At 42.1% G+C, this 21147-nt stretch overlaps 1 protein-coding gene across 15 annotated transcripts in view; it reads right to left on the reverse strand.

Annotated features, from left to right (window-relative positions):
- NRXN1 (neurexin 1) overlaps window positions 1-21147 on the reverse strand; it is a 1148195-nt gene that overhangs the window by 555098 nt on the left and 571950 nt on the right. For all 15 annotated transcript variants that reach the window (XM_032653219.1, XM_032653220.1, XM_032653228.1 and 12 more), the window contains 2 exons: window positions 18119-18500; window positions 16750-16940 (listed from right to left, as the gene is read on the reverse strand). In XM_032653219.1, coding sequence (XP_032509110.1) covers window positions 16750-16940; window positions 18119-18500 — 573 coding nt within the window. The remainder of the gene's footprint in view (window positions 1-16749; window positions 16941-18118; window positions 18501-21147) is intronic.

The raw sequence follows: 21147 nt of genomic DNA on the forward strand, positions 1-21147 counted from the left end.
AGCACAAATGTACCAAGAAGACAAAATTAATACAGCATTCAAAAAAGAGCACAAAAGGCCAGGATGGGCTGGAAAAGAAGAATTATCAAAGAGGCCATGGTAAATAATGTTGGATAAAAAAAGTCAAAGGAAAGCCTTGAGTAACATGATAGAATTTGTGACTACTGTTTTTTGGTTCTTTTTTTTAAAGGCAATGAGAAGTCCAAAAATAAAAGCCATGCAGGCTAGGAGATGAGGGAATTGAAACAGTAATAATTTGGAGAGAAGAGATGAAACTGCATTTAACATGTAATTTGAGTAGGAGTGTCCTACAGGGATGATATAAAACTGGGGGCTTAGGGATGCTGGGGCTGGAAGGCCTGGCTTGGGAGCCATCAACCAAAAGCAGAAAAATGAAGTGGTGTAGGAGGTTTTCTCTTCTCTTAAAACAGGGAGCATGAGGCAGTTAGAGCAAGGACTCTGAGCTCTACAGCAGCAGAATGCCAGCATCAAGGTATAATTAGTTCTTTGACTCAGCTTTCCTGTTTATCCATATGTAATTTTTAGCGCCTCTTAAACATCTCAGTTTCATTTTAATTAAAAAGAGCATACATAAAAAGGACAACTGCTTTGTAGATTTGGATAGCTAAAACTCTAGGGAAACTTAAGGAGGCTCCCACAGTCTCTTATAAGTGGCATTGCTCAGAGGATTTGACTTTGGACAGCAAATTGGGAGACTTCGCTAACATTCCTCTCAATTCTTGTTGTGACTGGCTGGTAGAAAAAGTACAATCAGGCTGGGCTAGTTTCTCAGAGTTATTCTGCAGGAAAGATGCCCTTCCTTACATCAGAGAACAATCAAACTCTGCCTCCGCCTCGATTTGTATCTTTATCTTTAATTTTAATCTTTTGTCACACATCCACAAATGAACATCGGCAGGTTGGATCTTGACCATATAAGTTAATGCAGGCTTTCTTTGGGAGGCAAATTAAATGTAATCCTCTTTTTATAACAGGTGTGCCCTGTTAGATAGAAGAAAAAAAAAAAAATCATCTCTAGTCCCTGGAGAACAAGCACAAACTTATTTATTTCATGTTTTTTCTGGGTAGAAAGCCAACGTTACTATTTCCTGTGATTGCTTAAATAAGTGATGTTAAATTACTAGAAGCAAAAGCATGGGAAATTGTTAATATTTCTCTAACACATTTGAACCTAAGAGTAGATAAATGAATACGTTCATAACAATGAACAGTTTGGATTGAACAACAAACACTATCCGAAACTACATCTAAGTTCAGGGCACACCAAGTAGTCATTATTGAAGTCAGAGTTGGCAATTCAGGTGGATGTTTTGCTCTGAAACGCTAGACCTGTGCCCTCCATAGATCTCTATGAAAAATCAGGTTAATTTTAGAAATTCAGTGGTCATCAGTTTGATTTATTAGATATTGTTTAAATTCTCTACACCTCAGTCTTCCTTGGTGCATAAAGGGTTTAATCCTAGAATAACCTGTTCTTACTTCTAGGAAATACCTGCAAATCCTTATCTTTAGTCCCATCCTGGTTTTCTAAGCTCAGCCTAAAAACAAACCATCATCTTTCCTCCCTCCCCACACTGGGAAATTACTTCTAGACTTCCCTATTTTATAGCAATCACATTTCTAGTCACCCTATTACCCAAACTGAAATTAATTTCAATATCATTTATTAACTCCATTCTATTTCTTATACCTTACATTCAAATTATTGCTGAGAACTTTGATGTGGATGACTCAACTTGGCCAATACTTCTGAGGTCTATGCCTCCATTTTCCTTTCCTTTTCCAGTTATCTTCCTTTCCCCACGTACACCTTTTATGCAGTAACCTATTACCTGGTGTCCCTGCCTCTATCCAACCTCCTCATTAATACCATATCCATCGTCCCCATACTGTGTTTTGATTTCTTTAATACATCCCGCTGGTTTCTAAATAAAGTGTGAGGCTCAGGGTGGTCAAGATTTTGAGATATCCTCCCTCAGTAACTTTTTCTAAACTTTGAACAATGTCTCCCCAACAATTTTTGCCAGGGAGAGAATTAGGCTAACATCAATCCTCTACCTATATTTTAATCTTTAGTCAAACTGTATTTTTCACCATTTCTCCAATACTGCACAGTTACTGTTCCATCACTCTTCACAGTACATTACTTCCATCATGAGTGTCTTTCCCCTTCCAATGTTCCATTTCAAAGCCTGATGCAATTTCGGGGTCTCAACTCAAATTCCACCTTGTTAATGTGTTTTCTCAGTCATACGCAAGTATGATCTTTGAATCCTCGTAATATTTTGAACCTCTTTTCTGACAATTAGCATTTCCTTCCCAGTTCTCTGTGTGGATATCTTGCCTTCCCATTATTTTATAAATTCCTTGAAGAAAGCATCGTAAGTGAAGCACCTTTTTAGTCTCATTTTTACTTAGTACTCACTAATTATTTGTTGACTCATTGAATGAATGTATGAATTAGCAGTTTTCATTCAATAAATCATCATTCGAACAATAAGGACATAGTGAGGGTTCCCTGGTTCCCTACACCTGAGAAATAATGAATGAAGTTAATTGTGGGGAATTTTTCTTCTACTGACCGCTTTCTTGAAGCCACCCAGCTCATTAAGAGGGTTCAATGCAGTGACATTTTTTTCCATTCCGACAGTGTAATTCAGGAACAATTTTAACCAACATGTGTTGAATTCATTTGCAGAGAGAGACAGACAAAGATAGAGGTACAGAAATAGTTTAGGGTATCAACGTGTGGTGATGAGAACCTATTCATGAGTCTCTTCAGCAGTTAAAATAAATGCCAAAATCTTTGTGGGAAATCACATTTCAGCCTATCCTGTACCTCTACCTCATTCTATCTCTGGCCACTCTGTCATTCTCTTGTGTTGCCCCATATACAAGTATGACCTAACTCATGTGGCCTCCCTAGGCACACTCCCCACTATGGACACTTTACACTATTTCTCCAGATGCTCCTACTTTGTTACACTGTTATCATTACAGAGAGGTGGGGATTTATTGTTTGTGGTCATAGAACAGAGCCAAGCTAACTGCGTGGACCCCTGATGCTTTGCCTTGGTACATCTGTTAATCTCTATGTGCACTTCCTGTGGGTTTGCAGATGTCTCTCTCCATCTAGCCTGTGGACTGCCACTCCAGGATTCCTGGATTAGATTCCCTCTGGTCTCCTGCTTCTAGCTCTCAGGTCCTTGCCAGCCACAGGTATCCCTGATTCCACAGCAGGCTCCCATATCCAACAGTTTGTATATTGTTTTCACCACAAAGGCATTGAATTTCACAAAACTCACTGAGACAGCTGAATTTAAATGTACAGAGCCCGGACCGAGCGAGAGAGAGCCTCATCACTGCTTTGAGTCCTTCATGATCAGTGCAAGCTTTGCCATGGTCAAAACCAGAAAAGACAGCTCTGACTTTATCATTATAACAATAACTGACAGTTATAACAATAACTGACTGTAGTGCCCTAAACTTTACTGAGCACTTGTACATAGATATTGTCACTTGGTTTTCACCCGATGAGCTACAGAAAGAATAAAGGTTATCATGGACACGTGTCCCAGACAAAGACACTATGGTTCAGTGCTACAACACCAGAAAAATGGCAGGGTCCGATTCCAAGCCCAGGTCTCCTGAATCCATGATAATTTTCACTTAATCTGCACTAGTTTACACACTGTATAATCCAGGTGGTGAGTGGCCAATTTGTACAGCTCCACTGCTACAAAATACAGGAATGTTTTGGAGTAACTTGGCCAGCGGAGAAAAGTAATGGTAATAAATGTTCAAAGAGTCCAAGCCAAATAACACAGATTCCCAGGATGATGCGGGACGTATCTGCATGCTCACTGAGTAATCTCATGAAAATAAAGCCAATTTGCTTCTATAGTCATAAAAGTTAGGTATCTAAATTCCAATGAGTCGGTAGAACTCTCATGCCTTCCAAATTTGATTTTTAGATATGGAAGCCACTTTTCAGTTGCCTCCCACAGAGAGATAAGTAAGACACCTACATTCATCTGTAACCCAGCCTAATACCTGTGTGTGAACAGGTGGGCGGGCACCAAGAAAACTGGAGTTCAGACTTTAATGTTTCCCTGTAGTAAGGCTTTAAGAGTTGATATTGACATTATAGTTACAGACAGGACAGAAAATGCTTTCAACATTCTGAAATTTCTGTTTCTAGCTGATATTTTTGAAATAAAATTGCCCAAAGAAGGAGAATATTTGAAAAGTATGACTGTAAAACTTAGTATGAAGACAGATGTGTGTTTGGCCAACAGACTGGAAGGCAAAGCTGGTGGGAAATAATAAAATGAAATTGCTATGGAGGGGTGTGTGGTAATCCATCTTCTTTTTAACCACGCTAGGTCAGTGACACTGTGGCAGTTGGGGTGCGAGTTCGGGCATATCAGTTCACGCCAAGCTAACTTTGTCTCATGCTTGGTAAATTTACCTTTTGGTAAAAACAGGGTTCAAATATTTTCATTACTTTTCCATTTTCCCCACCCAAGTGACAGCCAGTTTAGATACTGTAGACATACTTTGGCAGCATCCAGCCTGTCACCATTTCACGTTTCGTTTTCCACTCTCTGGGTGTTGTTCTCTGGGACTGCATACGGTCTGCAGAGCTTCCCTATCTCACAAATACTGTTCCACCGGACACGTGCACAGCACCTCAGTTTGAATGGTGATTTGCCATCTCTCGTACCATTTGATTCTCATACCAACTCTTCACAATAGGCAGGAAGTTGTTATTATCCCTACCTGACAGGTGAGCAAATTACCCTTCTGGAGAGGTAAGTGACCTGCCCAAGGCAATGCAACCAGTCCCAGGAGAATAACACTGGCACCCCAGCCTCCAGTTCCAGGTGACCTCTTTTCCCACTGTACTACACTGCCTCCTAGTTTTACTAAAAACCTTCTCAGTGACAGGAATAGAATGGGTAGAGGCGTTTAGAAATGACTGTTCTGTAAATTAATAGAGACTTATAACTAGGGGACCTGTAAGAGGACCTATTCAAACCTGCTATCTTCCCTGAAATTTTGAGGAGCTCAGTATAACAACTTGGCTTTCTTTTTCAAAATTACTTTTCTTATTTCAAAGAAATTTTCTTTTCCTATTTCAAAATAAATGTACATTTATTTTGGGTGGGGAAGACCTAGTGGTGTACAGAGTAAGTATAAAAGAACAGCTCTTCTCCATCATAATGGCCTGTTTAATGCAGGTCAAAAATGTCACCTGCTCTCTACTTAGATATACAGAAGAAAAGTGGGGAAAGCCACCCGGGTTTTCTGGAAAGCCAGAAAGGACAAAGTGATACAAAGTGCACAAAAAAGCTTTACAGACATTGCCAAAAAGCTTCTTAAAATATCATGAGCTTGAGAGAGTCAAATAAAACTCACATTTTTCTTAAGTACCTGAACTCTTCTGTATTTTTTTCAAAGAACAAATTGCTTCTGTGCTTAAAGGATGGAAGAGTCTCAATCAGGTCATCAAATCCCACTGGAATAGTATATAAAATTCCCTAGGGCATGTCTCCAAATACTTTGTTCTTCCAATACTTAAATTATTCTTAAGGAGAAATGCAAATAGTTAACAGCAGTAATCAAAAAGTGGGTCGAGAAGGTGTGGGGAACTTTTCCTAAAGGCTAGGAAAATGGAGGGCTTAACAGTTGAATGGACTAGCAAATAACCTACTGGAACAAGCTGATGATGGATTGATAGACCAATCTCCAATCATCCAACCAAGGACTATATTTGCCTGGGCCTGCTTTAAGCATCTATAATGCAAATGTTCTATAGAATACATGTTAAGGACACACAGCAATTAAAATTGTTGGCTGTTGTGTTTGACGAAGACTTTAGGGGCTAAGGAAACAGAACCAATATATAGATTCTATACAAGGCACATGGATGGGGAGAGCAAGTGGAAAGTGAAAGGAGAAATACCCAGTTATTTTGTAATTACCAGAGGTGCCATTTGCAGCATTACACAGGTAGGAATGTAGAAGTTTGAAGAACTATGTTTTATACAAAGGAGGAAATAATTTCTTTTATTACATGACATTTTTCCCTAAAATTAATATAATTACTATCTTTCACTCTAGATATCCAGAAGGAATCCCTTCTAATACGTTGGGAAATATATATAGTAGTATTGAAATATTTCTATGGACCTGGGTTCAAATTCTACTTCTGGGCAATTAACTTAGTCTAAGTCTCCATTTTCTCATCTGTAATATGGAAGCATTAATGTCTCACTCATCTAATTGTTGTAAAGATTAAGAGATCATACTTGTAAAATACAGCATCAAAGTTGAGGTTCTGACTGAAGTGCCAACATAATAGATATATGATAACGTGAGTCTGAGGCAGATACTGAGATGCAAAATTTACAAAGGAGATGATAAAATACTGGTTCTCAGTCCTTGAAACCCTCAGTTATAGCAAGAACATCATCATCATCAAAGGGGTCCACAACTGGAAAGAAAGATGCCCAAGAATATTTTCTGAGGTAAGTCCTACGGTGGGATAAATTTGCACTACTGCCCGATAAAGGAGGACTACATTCTAGCCCCAAGCCTGGTGGGAAGGCTCTCAGGTCTCCTGCAGAACTTGTTTTATGTTTCTTGAGGTTGAGGGATACAGAATTGCTGGGTTATAGATACAGTACATTAGTACAGGACCTTAAAGAAGTCATTTTACAGTCCCTGAACTGCAAGGTGAAACCAGTGGTGGGAGATCCAAACAGTGTTTGTGTTGAGGGGGAGCAGGGCGGGGAGTTGGGGGGTGGAGGTGGGGACAGAACCTAGTACAGCGTGGCTAGGAATGCTAATAACCAACCTCTAAGAAACCTGGGAATGCCAGCTGGGCTGTCCTGTGCCAGGGCAGTTATGGGAAAGTGGCCTAAATACTGCCAAACCCTGTCATACCCAGGTGGGCCTTACAGGTCCACCCTCCTTATAAACACCTGAGCTTTAAAGAACACACTGGCTGAGCTTGTGCACAGTTGTGAGAATTAAGTGAGATCTTATGAGTAAAATATTTATGAGTGCATGGGATATGATCAGCCCTCAGAAATGGTTAAAGTAATTATTCTTACCGTTTGATTTTATTATCATTACTGTTTAGGTGACATGTCTAACCTTCCTAAGCCTCACCTTAGCTTCATCATCTGTAACGTGGGGCTAGGTACAGCAACCTCATCAGTTAGCCATGAAAAACAAGGGGATAATATATATGTAAGTCTCTTAGCGAATGATTAGTGAAAAGCGGATGACGATGAAGACGATATGATGGACCTTGCCTAAGGACACACAGAAATAGACGGTAGAGATGCTATTTCACCCAAGTCTGTCTGACCCCAAGCCTGAAACTTAATTATAATGCTATATGGCTTCTTGCATTATCCTTAAGAAAAACCTGAATAATTCATTGCAAAGGCCAAGAAAGGGCCCTTTTAAGAGCAGACACAGAAAACCCCATTAATGTGGCATTAACAAGAAACCCTGATTGACCTCATGGGGTTCTGAAGTAGCATCGGAAGTACCCTCCAGTGTATGAAAATCATGGTCCAGCAGCAGCACAATGGCATTAAAAATGTGCTTTCCTACATGAGTAAAGTTAGCAGAACTGGCTTTGAAGCATCTCTACAATAGTAGGGGTGACTTTGTACTAGGGCCACCCAATTTTCCAGTCTATTCCGATTTTGACCCATGGCTCTAGACAAATTGTTCAGGGTCAGCGGGAGAAGCTAGCTGTCCTCTGAGTCACGGTGTAAGAGGGCTGGAGCTGCATTATTACGAAACCCTAACTCAATGAAACAACTGCCTGAATATACTAGTGATACTTACTTTTGAGATTTATAACGATCACTTGTAATATTATCCAGATGCCAGCTGGGGCCTCTCTGTCCTTTGTAGATCTAGAGGGGCCTGGTTTGAATCTTTCCAGTTCCGCAGAGGATGAAAATCTGGTTTCCTTCCTCCTGTGTCCCTGTGAATTCCAGTGAGACTCCGACTTCTGCTCTGGCTTTTGAATCCCATGGGCCGCCTCTGACCCCCGATGGACACAGTCTCTGTCTCCACCCACAGAATGATTTTGTTCACCCAAGAATTTATGATTTGAGCCATCTGAACAAATCGGGGCCATGCAATGCCCGGTTTCCCGCCACCTAGATGACCGTAGCCTCAATCCCAAGCCCCTGCTCCAGAGCAAGCCAAACCCATTCCCTTGATTTTTGCATAGCAGCTTCAAGATCACCTTTTGGAGCCCTTGATGGCTCCACTTATACCCCAGGTAGACCGTCCAAATATCTCTTCAAACAAATCCAGAGCAGTCGTCTTTTTACAGTGTGACCCTGCCTCCTATCCCCCAACCCTGGTCACAGGTAGGACGTGTGTTCCAATCAAATTTACTCCCACAAGAATTTGGCCCTAGGCTTCCGAAAGTCAAGTCAGTCTCTCCTGAGTATTTGAATTGGTCAGGGGTGGAAGGCCAGGTCTGGGGAGGCCACGTTTGCCAACGCTGGTGAAAGCAGAGAAAGCCAGTGTGCAGAGAGGGAGGAGAAGGAAGGCTCCCTGGGAAGCCAGGAGAAGGCAGCTCAGAGCCCCCATGGAGACCAGGATGGGACGAGATGCTGGCTTGTTGCTAACAGCTTTCCTGATATGGCTCTCATGAGCTCCAGCTGTAAATTTTCTCTTTCTTGCCCTTGGGTTTCTTGAATGCTCTACTCTGCCCCACTTCCCCCTTTTTCATTTAAGTTAGTCTATATGGGTTTATGCTTCTTGTACTCCAAAGACCTTTGTATTTTTCTCCCTTCAGAAAAAAAGAGGGAGGTCTGAGAGCCATGAAAACTGAAGGCTTAAGGCCTTCCTCAGTGAGAGAGATGATACCAAGCTTTCCTTCCCAGATGGCCCTGACATAGGGAGCTCTTGGCCGAGAAGCTCAGCCTCTAAGAAGACAGCTCAGCTGCACTCCTGGCATTCCCTGAAGAGGGACAAGCGCTGATGAGGCTGAGGTCTTGTGAGCAGTCACCTGGCCCTTAAGGACCCTGCTCGAGCACATGCGGGCACTCTGTTCTCCACAGCACACATGGCACCAGCTTTAAGAGCTCATCTCATCTCATCACCATCCCACTGGGACATGGGAAACGGGCACCTTGTCCAAAAGGCATGTGAGCGCTGGATTCGGATTTCTAGGAGGCCACACTTTCCTGTGGGAGGAGAGGGAAGCTATTTCTCCTGGAAGAGGACATCCTTGCAGATATTCCAAGCACACAAGCCAAGCCCTGTGGCTGTCAGAGCTCAGCCAGGGTCGAGGGTGAGAAGGAACCAGCATCAGCACTTAAGTCCCAGAGCAACTGCAAAGGGGAAGGATTGAGGTCCTTAAAGTTGCACCAGAATAAAAAGCTAACGGGGGCTTCCCTGGCGGCGCAGTGGTTGAGAGTCCGCCTGCCGATGCAGGGGACGCGGGTTCGTGCCCCGGTCCGGGAGGATCCCACATGCCGCGGAGCGGCTGGGCCCGTGGACCATGGCCGCTGAGCCTGCGCGTCCGGAGCCTGTGCTCCGCAACGGGAGAGGCCGCAACAGTGAGAGGCCTGCGTACCGCAAAAAAAAAAAAAAAAAAAGCTAACGGGTGACCCATGTGCTACCATGTTCCATCTTAAGCTCATGGTGGACCATACGAACTGGCTTCTTCAGTGAGTCCACAGAAGGCCTCATTTCTTTTCAGCATGTGTTCCAGGCTGTCACTAGCAGAAAACTGAGGTGAATCTGAGCAATGCAACTTGCTATCCCTGGTCTATTGTGAAAAGTGTTAAACTGGGCATCAGAAGACCAGCCAGATCTAGAACACTGACTATCTGGCTGGCTGTGCACAGTCTCCTGAGCACATGTCTCTCATGTGTATAAGGAAAGGCTCAGATCAAAGTGTCTCCAAGATCCCTTCAAGCTCTAAGTTCCCAGGATCCTAAGAGTGGGAAGAGAAATTTTAAATAATAGAATTGGTGGGAGTTGAAAAAAACTGTGCATAGTAAAACTATACCCAATGTAGAAGAGATTCCAGAACAAGTACAATGAGTGAAGGAATTTTAAAAAAAAGAAAGAAAACAGAGTTCACTGGTAGGGAATAAAGACGAACTCTGTGGCAGTCGTGGAAGCTGGTCCAAGGGTTATACGAAAGGAGAAGGAAGAACTTCCAAGCCAAACGTTAGACAGCAGGTCCGAGGCAGCTGGGCCTGGGAGGGAAAGGATGTCTCAACGGCGGGGGGCAGAAGGGAGTAGTATTAAAACAAAGTGACAACGGCATTATAGTAAACAAAGGAGACTGAGGCTTATTTCTGCAAAGCCTGGGAATTCAATGGAGACGTCAGGAGAAAAACAATAGTTTCGTATCTCTAATTGTCTCTCAATTCTTATGTGGGAAACGGAGTAACAAAAATGTCAAGTCTTACTTTTATGTACTCAGAGCCCAATTGTCTCTGTTCTGTACCATGACAATTGCCTCCAGAGCAATCTCTTTCCTCAGCCCATCCTCTGCACCAAAGCCAAAGGAATGATTCTCAAGCGCACCATAAACTCCACTCTCCTGCTTAAAAAACCCTTAATTCCCTTCTCTTCACCTTCTGCCATGATCCTTAGGGCCCTTCTGAGTAAGCAAATCACCTTGCTTCCTTCTGGGAAGCTATGAGAGCCTTCCAAGCCCACAGCCTCCGTCCCAGAGACCATCTTTTTTTTTTTTTTTTTTTTTTATAAATTTATTTATTCATTTATTTATTTTTGGCTGTGTTGGGTCTTCGTTTCTGTGCGAGGGCTTTCTCTAGTTGTGGCAAGCGGGGGTCACTCTTCATCGCGGTGCGCGGGCCTCTCACTGTCGCGGCCTCTCTTGCTGCGGAGCACAGGCTCCAGACGCGCAGAGCTCAGTATTTGTAGCTCACGGGCCCAGCTGCTCTGTGGCACGTGGGATCTTCCCAGACCAGGGCTTGAACCCGTGTCCCCTGCATTGGCAGGCAGACTCTCAACCACTGCGCCACCAGGGAAGCCCCAGAGACCATCTTTTAAGTTCCTGTTTTATGCCGTGCAAATCTACCTCTGGGTTTACAGCTACTCGGTCTGAGGAAGTGAGCCTGACCACAAGTAGCAGGTACAAAGCCCATGCAGTTGTGTTCTAGACAAGTCCACTCACCATGTTAGAGCATGTTTTGGGGGGAATCTGAAAGTGAGAGGAAGAGGAGAGTGGACAGAAGTGGAAACGCACACAGGAGCAAAAGCAATAGGTAGAAGCCATGAGGTAGAAGCCAAGAGTAGGAGAGACCAGGAAGCGGTCTCTGAGAGGAGAGAAAGAATGATCTAAGTGGGAGTAGACACAGCAGAGAGAGGTCGGTGGTGCAGCCCTGAATTAGGGAGCAGTGGGCATTTGTATCCAAGGGAACATGTAGAAGGGCTGCTCTTGAGATCCCAGTATGACTATTAGAACAAAGTTTTTATTCTCTGTGTGGTCTCGTTGTTCAGCAGCTGAAAGGATGTCTTGTCTCTCTTCCTAATGGATCCTTAAAATAATCTCCCATTAACTGAAGTAATGTGAGTAAATCTCTTTCCCCTACACACCGAAAAAAAAAAAAAAAGAAAGAAAAAAATCTAACAAAGATAGCCTAACCAACAGGACAGACAACATGTTCAATGCCATCTCCTGCTTTAAGGCTAAGCTCAAAGTCGGATTCTTCTCTGAAAGTTTTGTATTTGAGTAAATTATCTGGGCAAGGCAAGCAGGCTACCAGATGTTACATGGCTGAGTACACAAAGCTTGGGTATATTTAAACATGATCAGGGTTTTGGAATAGAATCTGGATCACTGATTTATTGCAGCAAGGATTTGTCTAAAACACTGAAGGGTAGAAAAACGTGGGATATGTGGTCTATTCAGGACTGGAGAGGGTAGGTAGCTGAGTAACAGAGGCTGATGTGAGATCAAGATGAAAAGAGCAAGAATGCTATTCATCCTCAAATCTCTGCTTAGAGATTGAGTCTATTTGAAATGACAGCCCTAGTCCAGTTGTCTCTGCTTAGGGGAGCTCTTAGTGGCTTGGAAGCAGGATAAACAACAGCAGGTGTTTGCTTTCAAGGTAAGATTTAAGGAGGGATACAAGGAAGGTTAACAAGCACACACTAGTCATGGTGGTAAGAAGGGAAGAGACAAGATGGTAGGGCAGAGGGAGAGCTCACTCAAAACCCGTAGGGCCAAGGAATTGGGGTATGAGAGAGAAAACAAAGGTCAAAGCTCTGCCTGGGCTGACCTAGATGTGGCCTATGAAGGAATTATTCACTTTTAAGTAATTTTGCTAAGTGGCCACCTGAGGGCACTGTATTCTCTGCGCCTAGGAATCTTTCACTTTTCCTTCGCAAAGTAAATTTTCCTCAATTTGCTGAAGGATAAACTTAATAATGTCTTAAGGAAGGGGACCCATGGAAGATGGGGGCCAAAGACAATCCTTCCCCCATCTTTGCTCTTGAGCTAGATTAACGAATTAGCAAGACTGACCTCAATTCAAGTCCCTGGGTAGGTTCAAGGATTAAATAAAATAAGCTCATTTAAATCTATTTAGTGTTTAGTAGGGAATCAATGCATATGAGCTCCTTCCCATATACATACACATACAAACATACACTTTTGTCAAATACAGGAACAAGAGAAAGAACAGCAGGAAGAGTTACACCAACCCTTTCTCTCTCTAAAGGGGCCAGGACTCAGAAGTCCCACAGTGAAAGTAAGTACAACTGTGCTAGGCAATCATTGCAGGGAGCAAATTTCTGCTGCTCTTTCCACTGCGTGCTGCAGCTTGTACATAAAAGCCAGAGGGGACGCAGCGCAAACAGCTGGGAAATGAAAGCAAAACTGTATCAGCGGGAAGAGACACACAACCCCCTGAGAACGCGGCAGTGTCACGAAAGGCAATTTGAACAAGGTCACCCGCGTGGAATTCCTCGTTTCAGAGAGATTAGGCTCTTACCTATTTCTGACTACCTTCTTCCGAGTCAAGCTGGGGAATGGGATAAGCGGCCCCTAGCTTGCACACTTTCACACTAAACTCCTGTCTATATAATGAAACAGAGCCACAAACAAAGGCGTGCGTTATTCTAAAGGCTAACTGTGGAATTTTAGTTGGGCGAAAACAGTGTCCACTTCCCAGCGCCAGTGGAGCCTGTTGAGGCTTTTTTCCCCCCGCTCCCGCCTCCCATACGGCAGGTTTTGCGGCCTTATGCTGCCCTCTAGCGTCTTTTTCCGGTATGGTAACATGAGAAATACAAGCAAGGATCCTGAAGCAACCAATGTCACTTTGGCCCAGGACTAGTAAAACAAAACAAAACAAAACAAAAGTAAAGTTCTAACATAAAAGCAAAACCAAATTTTGTACTAAAATTCGAAAGTGAGTTAAATTTGGCCTCGACATAGACATTGCATTCATTCAGGGCTCTGAAACTCAGCATCTAGATTAGTGAGTGCCCTTTAAAAATGCAGACGACCTGGCCTTCCCTGTAGTCTTTCTCAAATGATCCCTGCCTCAGTCTGTCTGAGGGGGTTGCGGAAATTTGCACCTCAAGAACCCCATCATAGGACTCTGATGTAGTTAAATAGATTGACCTCACTCTGAGAAGAACTAAAGATTATGGCAGTGACCTTACACAGAGTGTAGAATAAATCTGATAATTTTAATTCAATAAGGGCCAAAAAATACATAAAATAAGACCATTGTCCAAATTCGGTCACCTCTCATTGTTTCTGCATTGAGAGTGGCTGAATCCTACATGACTAGCATACAAAGGAGACTGCTGTTAAATTCAGAGTGAAGAGTTCCTGTCTGTGGTCTCCTGTCTCATGAAGCTCCCCTAATTCCAGGGGCCGGCATCCAGGTGGGAAGGAGAAACAATGCCTCATCGCGCTTACTCATCCTTCAGGTATCTCTGAAACAATCCTTCCTCTAATATTCTACCTGGTGACGTCACATTCTTTTCAATGTCCTGATGTGTCTCCAGGGAGTCCTGTTCTCTGTCCTGTCAATGTTCCCTCGGTGTCAGTCTTCTCCGTGGGACAGAAAGCTTCTTGTTACAGGAAGCCTGCCGCCCTCTTCGCACCTGTGCTCTCCACTCTGAGCACAGCGTCAGCGCTCAGTAAACACTCCTTATCTGACCAAGGCCCCTGGACCCACACACCAAAAGGTGGTGCTTGTGGAAGCTGAGAGATGTCCACCCCAGGACCATGCTCTCTTCTCAGGCTCCCTCGAGCTGGGGACACACATGGCAAGGGGGCTTCTTGGGGTTATTGTTGTCATTGGATCACACATCCAATTGATGAGTTCACAGCTTTGATGTTTAAGTTTAATGTTTAAGTTTAAAAAAAATTGTTTTTGATGTGGACCATTTTTAAACTCCTTACTGAATTTGTTACAATGTTGCTTCTGTTTCATGTTTTTTGGTTTTTTTGGCCGTGAGGCATGTGGGATCTTAGCTCCCCAACCAGGGGTCAAACACGCACCCCCTGCATTGGAAGGTGAAGTGTTAACCACTGGACCACCAGGGAAGTCCCGAGTTTTAATTTTAGGAACTTGCTCTCACTTTATGGCATGGTCTGGTTAAGCCTGTAAACAGGAAGGAACTTCACAAGGTAGAGGGGGATAGTCATTAGTATAGAATCTCTTTATACATCTGGAAATGTACCTCAAATTTAAATTGTGCTATTTTTTTAAACACAAATGCACTCAGTCAGAATTCAATACTTAGCATCTTAATATTATATAAAACGCTATTTTCAATTCATAGTTTTAGCTTTTTATCATGGATAAAGCCTTTCTTATATTCAAAATCCTGAAACACTCAACGTTTTAACAAAAATCAGCTCTGAGGGTTTCTTAGGTTTGTAAAGGTCCCCTCCACCACCAGAAAGAATCCCATACCATGTCCTCCAATTACCCTCACTTCAGTTTTTTAAGGAACAATAGGCAAATATTTACTTCTCAGGAGACAGTGCCCTAATTGCCCAATGAGATACCCACTGCCTGGCACTGCTTCTCTGTTCCCTCAATGAGTAGGTCTGTGCATGTCACATACTTCAATCAAGCAGGAACTGCTTCTTTTCTAGACATTTTAGTGTTCCACCTAGCGTTCAGGGTTTCTAGGGAAGCTCATTTATGCTTATTGAGGTCTCTCCCTACACAAACAGGACATTTTGCTTTAGCTTTGGTGGTTGGCATGGCCAGCACACGACTGTCACAATCTCTCCCTTTCCTTGACAATTACCACCTGAGTCCGCTGTGCAAAACAGGGGCACCCACGAAATAGGGACAGAAAATGCCCTCCATTCACTTCAGTCAGAGAGAAGAAAGAGGTGTAGACTGTAAAACAGCATTTCCTTTGAATTTCATTTTACTTTGTGAACTAAGCTATTAGATTTGTAGGTACAAACAGGCTCTCTTTGAAGTTAACAAGAGGCCCACTCTGAGAAGGGAGACAGCCATCACCACACATTTTATGTGTTAGACAAATATAGTACTGGGATTGTAAATATATTCTGCAATTACAGAAAGTGAAACCCTTTTCTGTCTTCTTTCACCTTACTCACAGCTTTTTTTTCTCTAGAAAGAATTCTGTTGGGTTTTCTCTTTCCAGTTCCCTAACTCCCCTATGTATTTATCTTTTAAATCAAAGGGCAAGATCCCATCAGTACAAATGAACAGCTCTTGCCAAGCAAAAATGATGACCATGATGATCCCTGCAGGGCTTTGGAATGCACCCAGTCAGTGCAGAAGGAGCAATGGAGGGGCCATGTGTCAGAACTGGGGTTATGATTTGCTCTGCTGAAGTAGTTGTTTTAACCCTGGGCAAGCCATTCAAAGCTCAGATTTCCTACATTCACAAAGAAGTGCTAATAACATCTTGTCCAATGCTTGTTGTTGTGTTAAGTGAGATGGATACATGGACATGCTCTTAGCGAATCACAAAGACCCATTCAAATAGAAACTTCTGTTATTTTCCATTATTGACAGATTTTCTAAGTATTTTGTCTTGCTCACTTGAGAAATCAAGTATCAATAAGGAAGGAAATGTAAAGCAATTATACTCCAATAAAGATGTTAAAAAAAAAAGGAAGGAAAAAGTCTGTTAAGACTTCCTTAGCAGCTGGTGAAAGAATATTCCCATTGGTGTTTGTGGGTGTTGGGAGGGATTCACCACTGGAGACACAGGGTATAAGCCAGCCTCAGACCCCTGTTGGTGAGAGGCTCTGTAAGTATCTAGGAAACCTCACCAAGAAGAGAAAACTAATAAGCTCTAGAAGAAACTCAGTAGGTATCTGGTTACCTTGACTCCAAATCAACTAAAAGCTGTTAGGACTAAAGAAACTTGCAAACGCCTACTTTTCTTTATAATATCAAGACTAAGATATATTCTTCTCACTCCTTAAATTTTAAGCATGCATGCATTCTTAGGTATTGCATTTTTGAGCTGCTATTAAAAATACGTGTTTCTGCCACATTAAAGGGGGAGCAGGGGCTTGTGTGTCGTATTATTAATTACATGTTGGAGATGAAATTCTGGTCAGTCTTTGCAAAAGGTACCCACACCCCGCGCCCCGCTCCCCCCACCGCCAAAGCAAAGCTTGTGCCACAGGAGCACAAACCACGTGGGTTCCTGCCTGCTGCTCTGACTCCATGCACTTACTCTTAAGGTCCAAGTTCCTGGCTCCTGCTGTGATTTGCGTTGTGATTTTCGTGTCAATCTTTACAGTGTGGAGGTTGCTGGTGTCCCTTGATATCATCACGTTGTGCCACTGATTGTCATTGAGAGGTTTATTTGAGCTCCCTTTGATGAGGTTAGCACCATTTCCCAAATCAAACACGTAATGTAAGTACCTGGGAAAAAAGGGAAGGTGGAAAACTGCCATCACTTTTTGAATTTCTGATGGAGTCAAACTGCTTATTACAAACAGAGATCTCTTTTGCAGGCGGTTGCATCCTTGCTAGAAGTCATGAGAGTGAATTGTGTAGAAGCTCAACTAACAAGACGGTAAGAAACACTACTCTGTTTCAGCAAGGAGGATTATTCATTGTCTTCAATACAGGAAATAGTGAAAATATTTTTTAAATTGTGGTCCACACTCCACTTCATCGCTGTGGAAGATAAATATCTGTGACTACTCATTCCCTATTTCCACCACTCTCTCCATCCTCTGCCAACCACACAGAACTGGCGAGTCTCAGCTTCCTGCACTTGTTTCCTGCCATCTTGAATGCCTATTTCTCTATGGGAAATGTGCACTCATCCCTCAAGACCAGCTCAGGTAGCCACTCCCGGACTCATAGGTTTTCCTAATTTTGCTAAATAATCTCCTGAACCTTTGCCCAAGATCGTATTAGGAAACTTCTTGGTGCTTTTCTGCTAAATTTATGTGTTCACCTGTATCCCCTCGGGTTGTGTGCATCTGTGTGCCTTGGGGTTGGTGGAATCTGAAGTGTGCACAGAAGTGGCAAGGAATATGGCATATTATCTAGCCAATTGTAAACGTGCAATGATATTCACCAACTGAATGAATAAATACCTAAATCAATTAAAAGATACCAAATGTTCATCACAGTTTCAAGGAAATGTCATAAAAATCTTTCTAAATTCTTCAAGAGACTCTGACATACAATTAAGCCTCGATTAAATGGGATTTTGTGGAGTTGAAGTAATCTGCTTGCATGAATTAGCTATTTAACTTAGCTATTTAACTTAGCCAACAAGTGTAGAAATTCTTTTGTGGAATTACCATGTGCGTAGTAAAGATATCCACATCTGAAGAGTAAGACTTATGGAATGCCTACAATAAATTAGAACTCGACGCTATTTGCACCTTATGTATGGAAATGTAGATATAAAAAACTGTACTGAATCCCTATGAACTTTATAAGATACCTAAAAAGTGGTTTAAACAAATGCATTATTTGCAAACCACCCTCCCTGCCCACCACCTTCTGTTTAATGTATAATTGTGGAACTTGAGGTTCATTTTCATAAAGCTCCGTTTGTCATTGAACGGACCTGTACTTACCCTTTAACTAATTCAACCACAATAAAGTCGTTTCCATCCCCACTGTTATACAGAATTAGTCCATCTAGGGATGTTGTCTTGAACTGGAAAAAAAGATGCATAGAAGTGTAGGCTTGCAACGTAGCTAAGGCAACATAGCTCGATTTGGTCTTGAAGGTGACAGGGTCTGCTATGATGTTCCTGAAGCCAAACCTGGCATTGAGCTCACAATAATCTATGTCGCCATTTTTACACAAGTCAATGTATGCCATTCCATTAAATGTCAGGCTCTGCAGGTGTCCAATGAAATTGGAGGGAACAGAAGACAGATACCGGCGTTCCGTGATGATGCCAGTCTCTATGTTATGAAACTCCAGCCTTGTATGATCCCCCGCCATTTGACCTAAAAGAGAAGATGGTGTATTATTATTTTCTGCATCTGAAGGGCACTTTCAACTTTAGACTTCCATAGCAAAATCACATTTTAAAATGCAAGGATCTACAGACCTCCTTGATATTCAGTTATGTATGTATAGTAAAAATGAGAAATGACCTTACATGGTGAGGCTGAATTACTTAATAAAACTTTCTTAGGTCAAGTTTTAATCTCTGTCCAAATTTTAGTCTTAACAAAAATGATCCTCATTAACTAAAGTTGCAGAATTTTTTAAAACTAGAAGAAAGAATAAAGGAAGGAAAAAATGAAGAAAGGAAGAGAGAAAGAGTAAGAGGAAGAAGAGAGAGAAAGGAAAAGGAAGGAAGGGAGGAAGGAAGGGAGGGAGGGAGGGAGAGAGGGAGGGAGGGAGGGATGGAATGGAGGAGGACGAGGGGCAATGACTATCCTAAATCATCCCAGTAGAAAGTGATACATCCCAGCTCCATGGTGATGTGATGTCTGTCTTTATAAAGAATGTTCTTCGGGCTTCCCTGGTGGCGCAGTGGTTGAGAATCTGCCTGCCAAAGCAGGGGACACGGGTTTGAGCCCTGGTCTGGGAAGATCCCACATGCCGCGGAGCAACTGGGCCCGTGAGCCACAACTACTGACCCTGTGCGTCTGGAGCCTGGGCTCCACAACAAGAGAGGCCGCGATAGTGAGAGGCCCCCGCTTGCCACAACTAGAGAAAGCCCCCACACAGAAACGAAGACCCAACACAGCAAAAATAAATAAATTAATTAATTAATAAACTCCTATCCCCAACATCTTCTTTAAAAAAAAACACACACAAAAACACAAACACATATGCCCTTTAAAAAAAAAAAAAGAATGTTCTTCAAGAAAAACAAAAAGTAACTGTATATTTTCCTATATCAATAGAAATAATGAAGAGCTGCTGACTATCCTTCCAATTACGAGCCATGAAAATGTGTTTGAGGTTAAATATGTACTTTTCACCTTCCCTTTTCTATACTGAATAATTCCATCTTTCCTAGACCTAGTCTCCCAATCACGAAGAATTCCTGTTGATCTCTTCTGGCCCTCTGCCATTTTCCTTGCACTTAGGATTTGGATACCTAAATTGAGCACGACATACCAGTTCAAGGCATGTCCAATTTTAAGAATACCAGTAAAATTATTCCACATTACCACAAAGTATAATCTTCTATTAAACACCCTAGTGTGAAGCTCGGTTGCCAATTTATTTAGTGATTCACTCTTCAACTCAACCCCATCCCTGTTCATCCTGCCATATTTCTCTGCCAATCCCATTAAAAGCCTACTTAGTCCCGTCCCTACCTCCAGAGTGATCATTGTACCTACCTGCAAGGTTGAAGTCAAAATTAAAAAAGAGGTGAACTTGCTTTCTAAAGCACAGCGGTAAAGTACTCTTATCATTGCTAGTGATTCGCTCCTTGCATCTTGTTCTTGTCTAATTAAACGCACTCACTTTCTTCAGAAACTCAAAAAGGTCATTTAAATTGCAGTCAAGTTCTTCCAGGTGTTAGCTTCACTACTGAGTTTGGCGTAATTGGAAATTTTATCGAGCTTACCCTATCCCATCATCCCTGATATTAATGAAAATATGAATTAGAGCCAATCCCAGTCTCAGCCCTGGGAAGATGCACCGAACCTTCTTCCCAGGTGTGATAAAGACTGAACACCCCCCCTTTGTGGGCCTCCTTCAACCAGTCTGACAGATTTCCATTTCTTTAGAAAAAAACAATAAAATACGAGGTGGCATTTTAAAGGAAATGCCTGTAATTAAATCATCAAAGGCATACTTTTTGTTGCACAAGAAAAATTGCCCACATACTTGATTTTGATGTTAACAAACTCATTGGTATAAAAAACTCTCCCCTGAGCTGTACTTAATGCTCCTTAATCTCCATACCTCTTTACTAGTCGTTGATCCTGACAACAGCAGTCCTGCTATCCTATCCCTCGGCATGTTCTCTTTTCAGTTATTAGTTTGTTCTGATTCCTTCTCTGCAAATGTGTGTTTTTTTTAATACAGAAAATAGCACTGTAAACAGTTGTCTCTCCTCCCTCCTCCCCACTATACTTCCTTCTTGTCTATCCCAAGCAAAAATACTGTTAAATCCTTAGCAATTCTGTTTTCTCATATGACATCACTTTTCTCCCCTTCTTCAGTTCTTTTGTTCAGTGACCTCAATACTAGTCTGTGTGGAACTACCTCTTGGGTAGCAAATAAAATTAGCCTTTAATAATTTTCAAATATAAATCACTAGAGACACCAGTAACACTGAATTAACAAGCTAAATAGAATGAAGAATATGCAAAGCTGAAAAGAATTACTTGGGCTTTTCTATCTCCTTGTGTTATTTTATCTTTTTCATTATATTAAAATCTGAGTCTTAACTTGGTGAACCCACCCTGCTCCTGAAACGGTCATGTTTTCTTCTTAAAAGCTACATTAATGAACCAACTGACAGTAAGAGAATATCCAGAAAAAACATTTCTAATACTTGAAATTAAATATGACACCAAATTGTCCAGTTCTTGGCAGCTCTGAAATAGGGAAGCACATTTTGTTCAGCAGAACTGAGAAAGAAGTTCAGTGATAAAAATGACACGTATTGTCTGTTTTCTT

Source organism: Phocoena sinus, chromosome 13 (genome assembly GCF_008692025.1).
Source record: "Phocoena sinus isolate mPhoSin1 chromosome 13, mPhoSin1.pri, whole genome shotgun sequence".
Taxonomy (NCBI): domain Eukaryota; kingdom Metazoa; phylum Chordata; class Mammalia; order Artiodactyla; family Phocoenidae; genus Phocoena; species Phocoena sinus.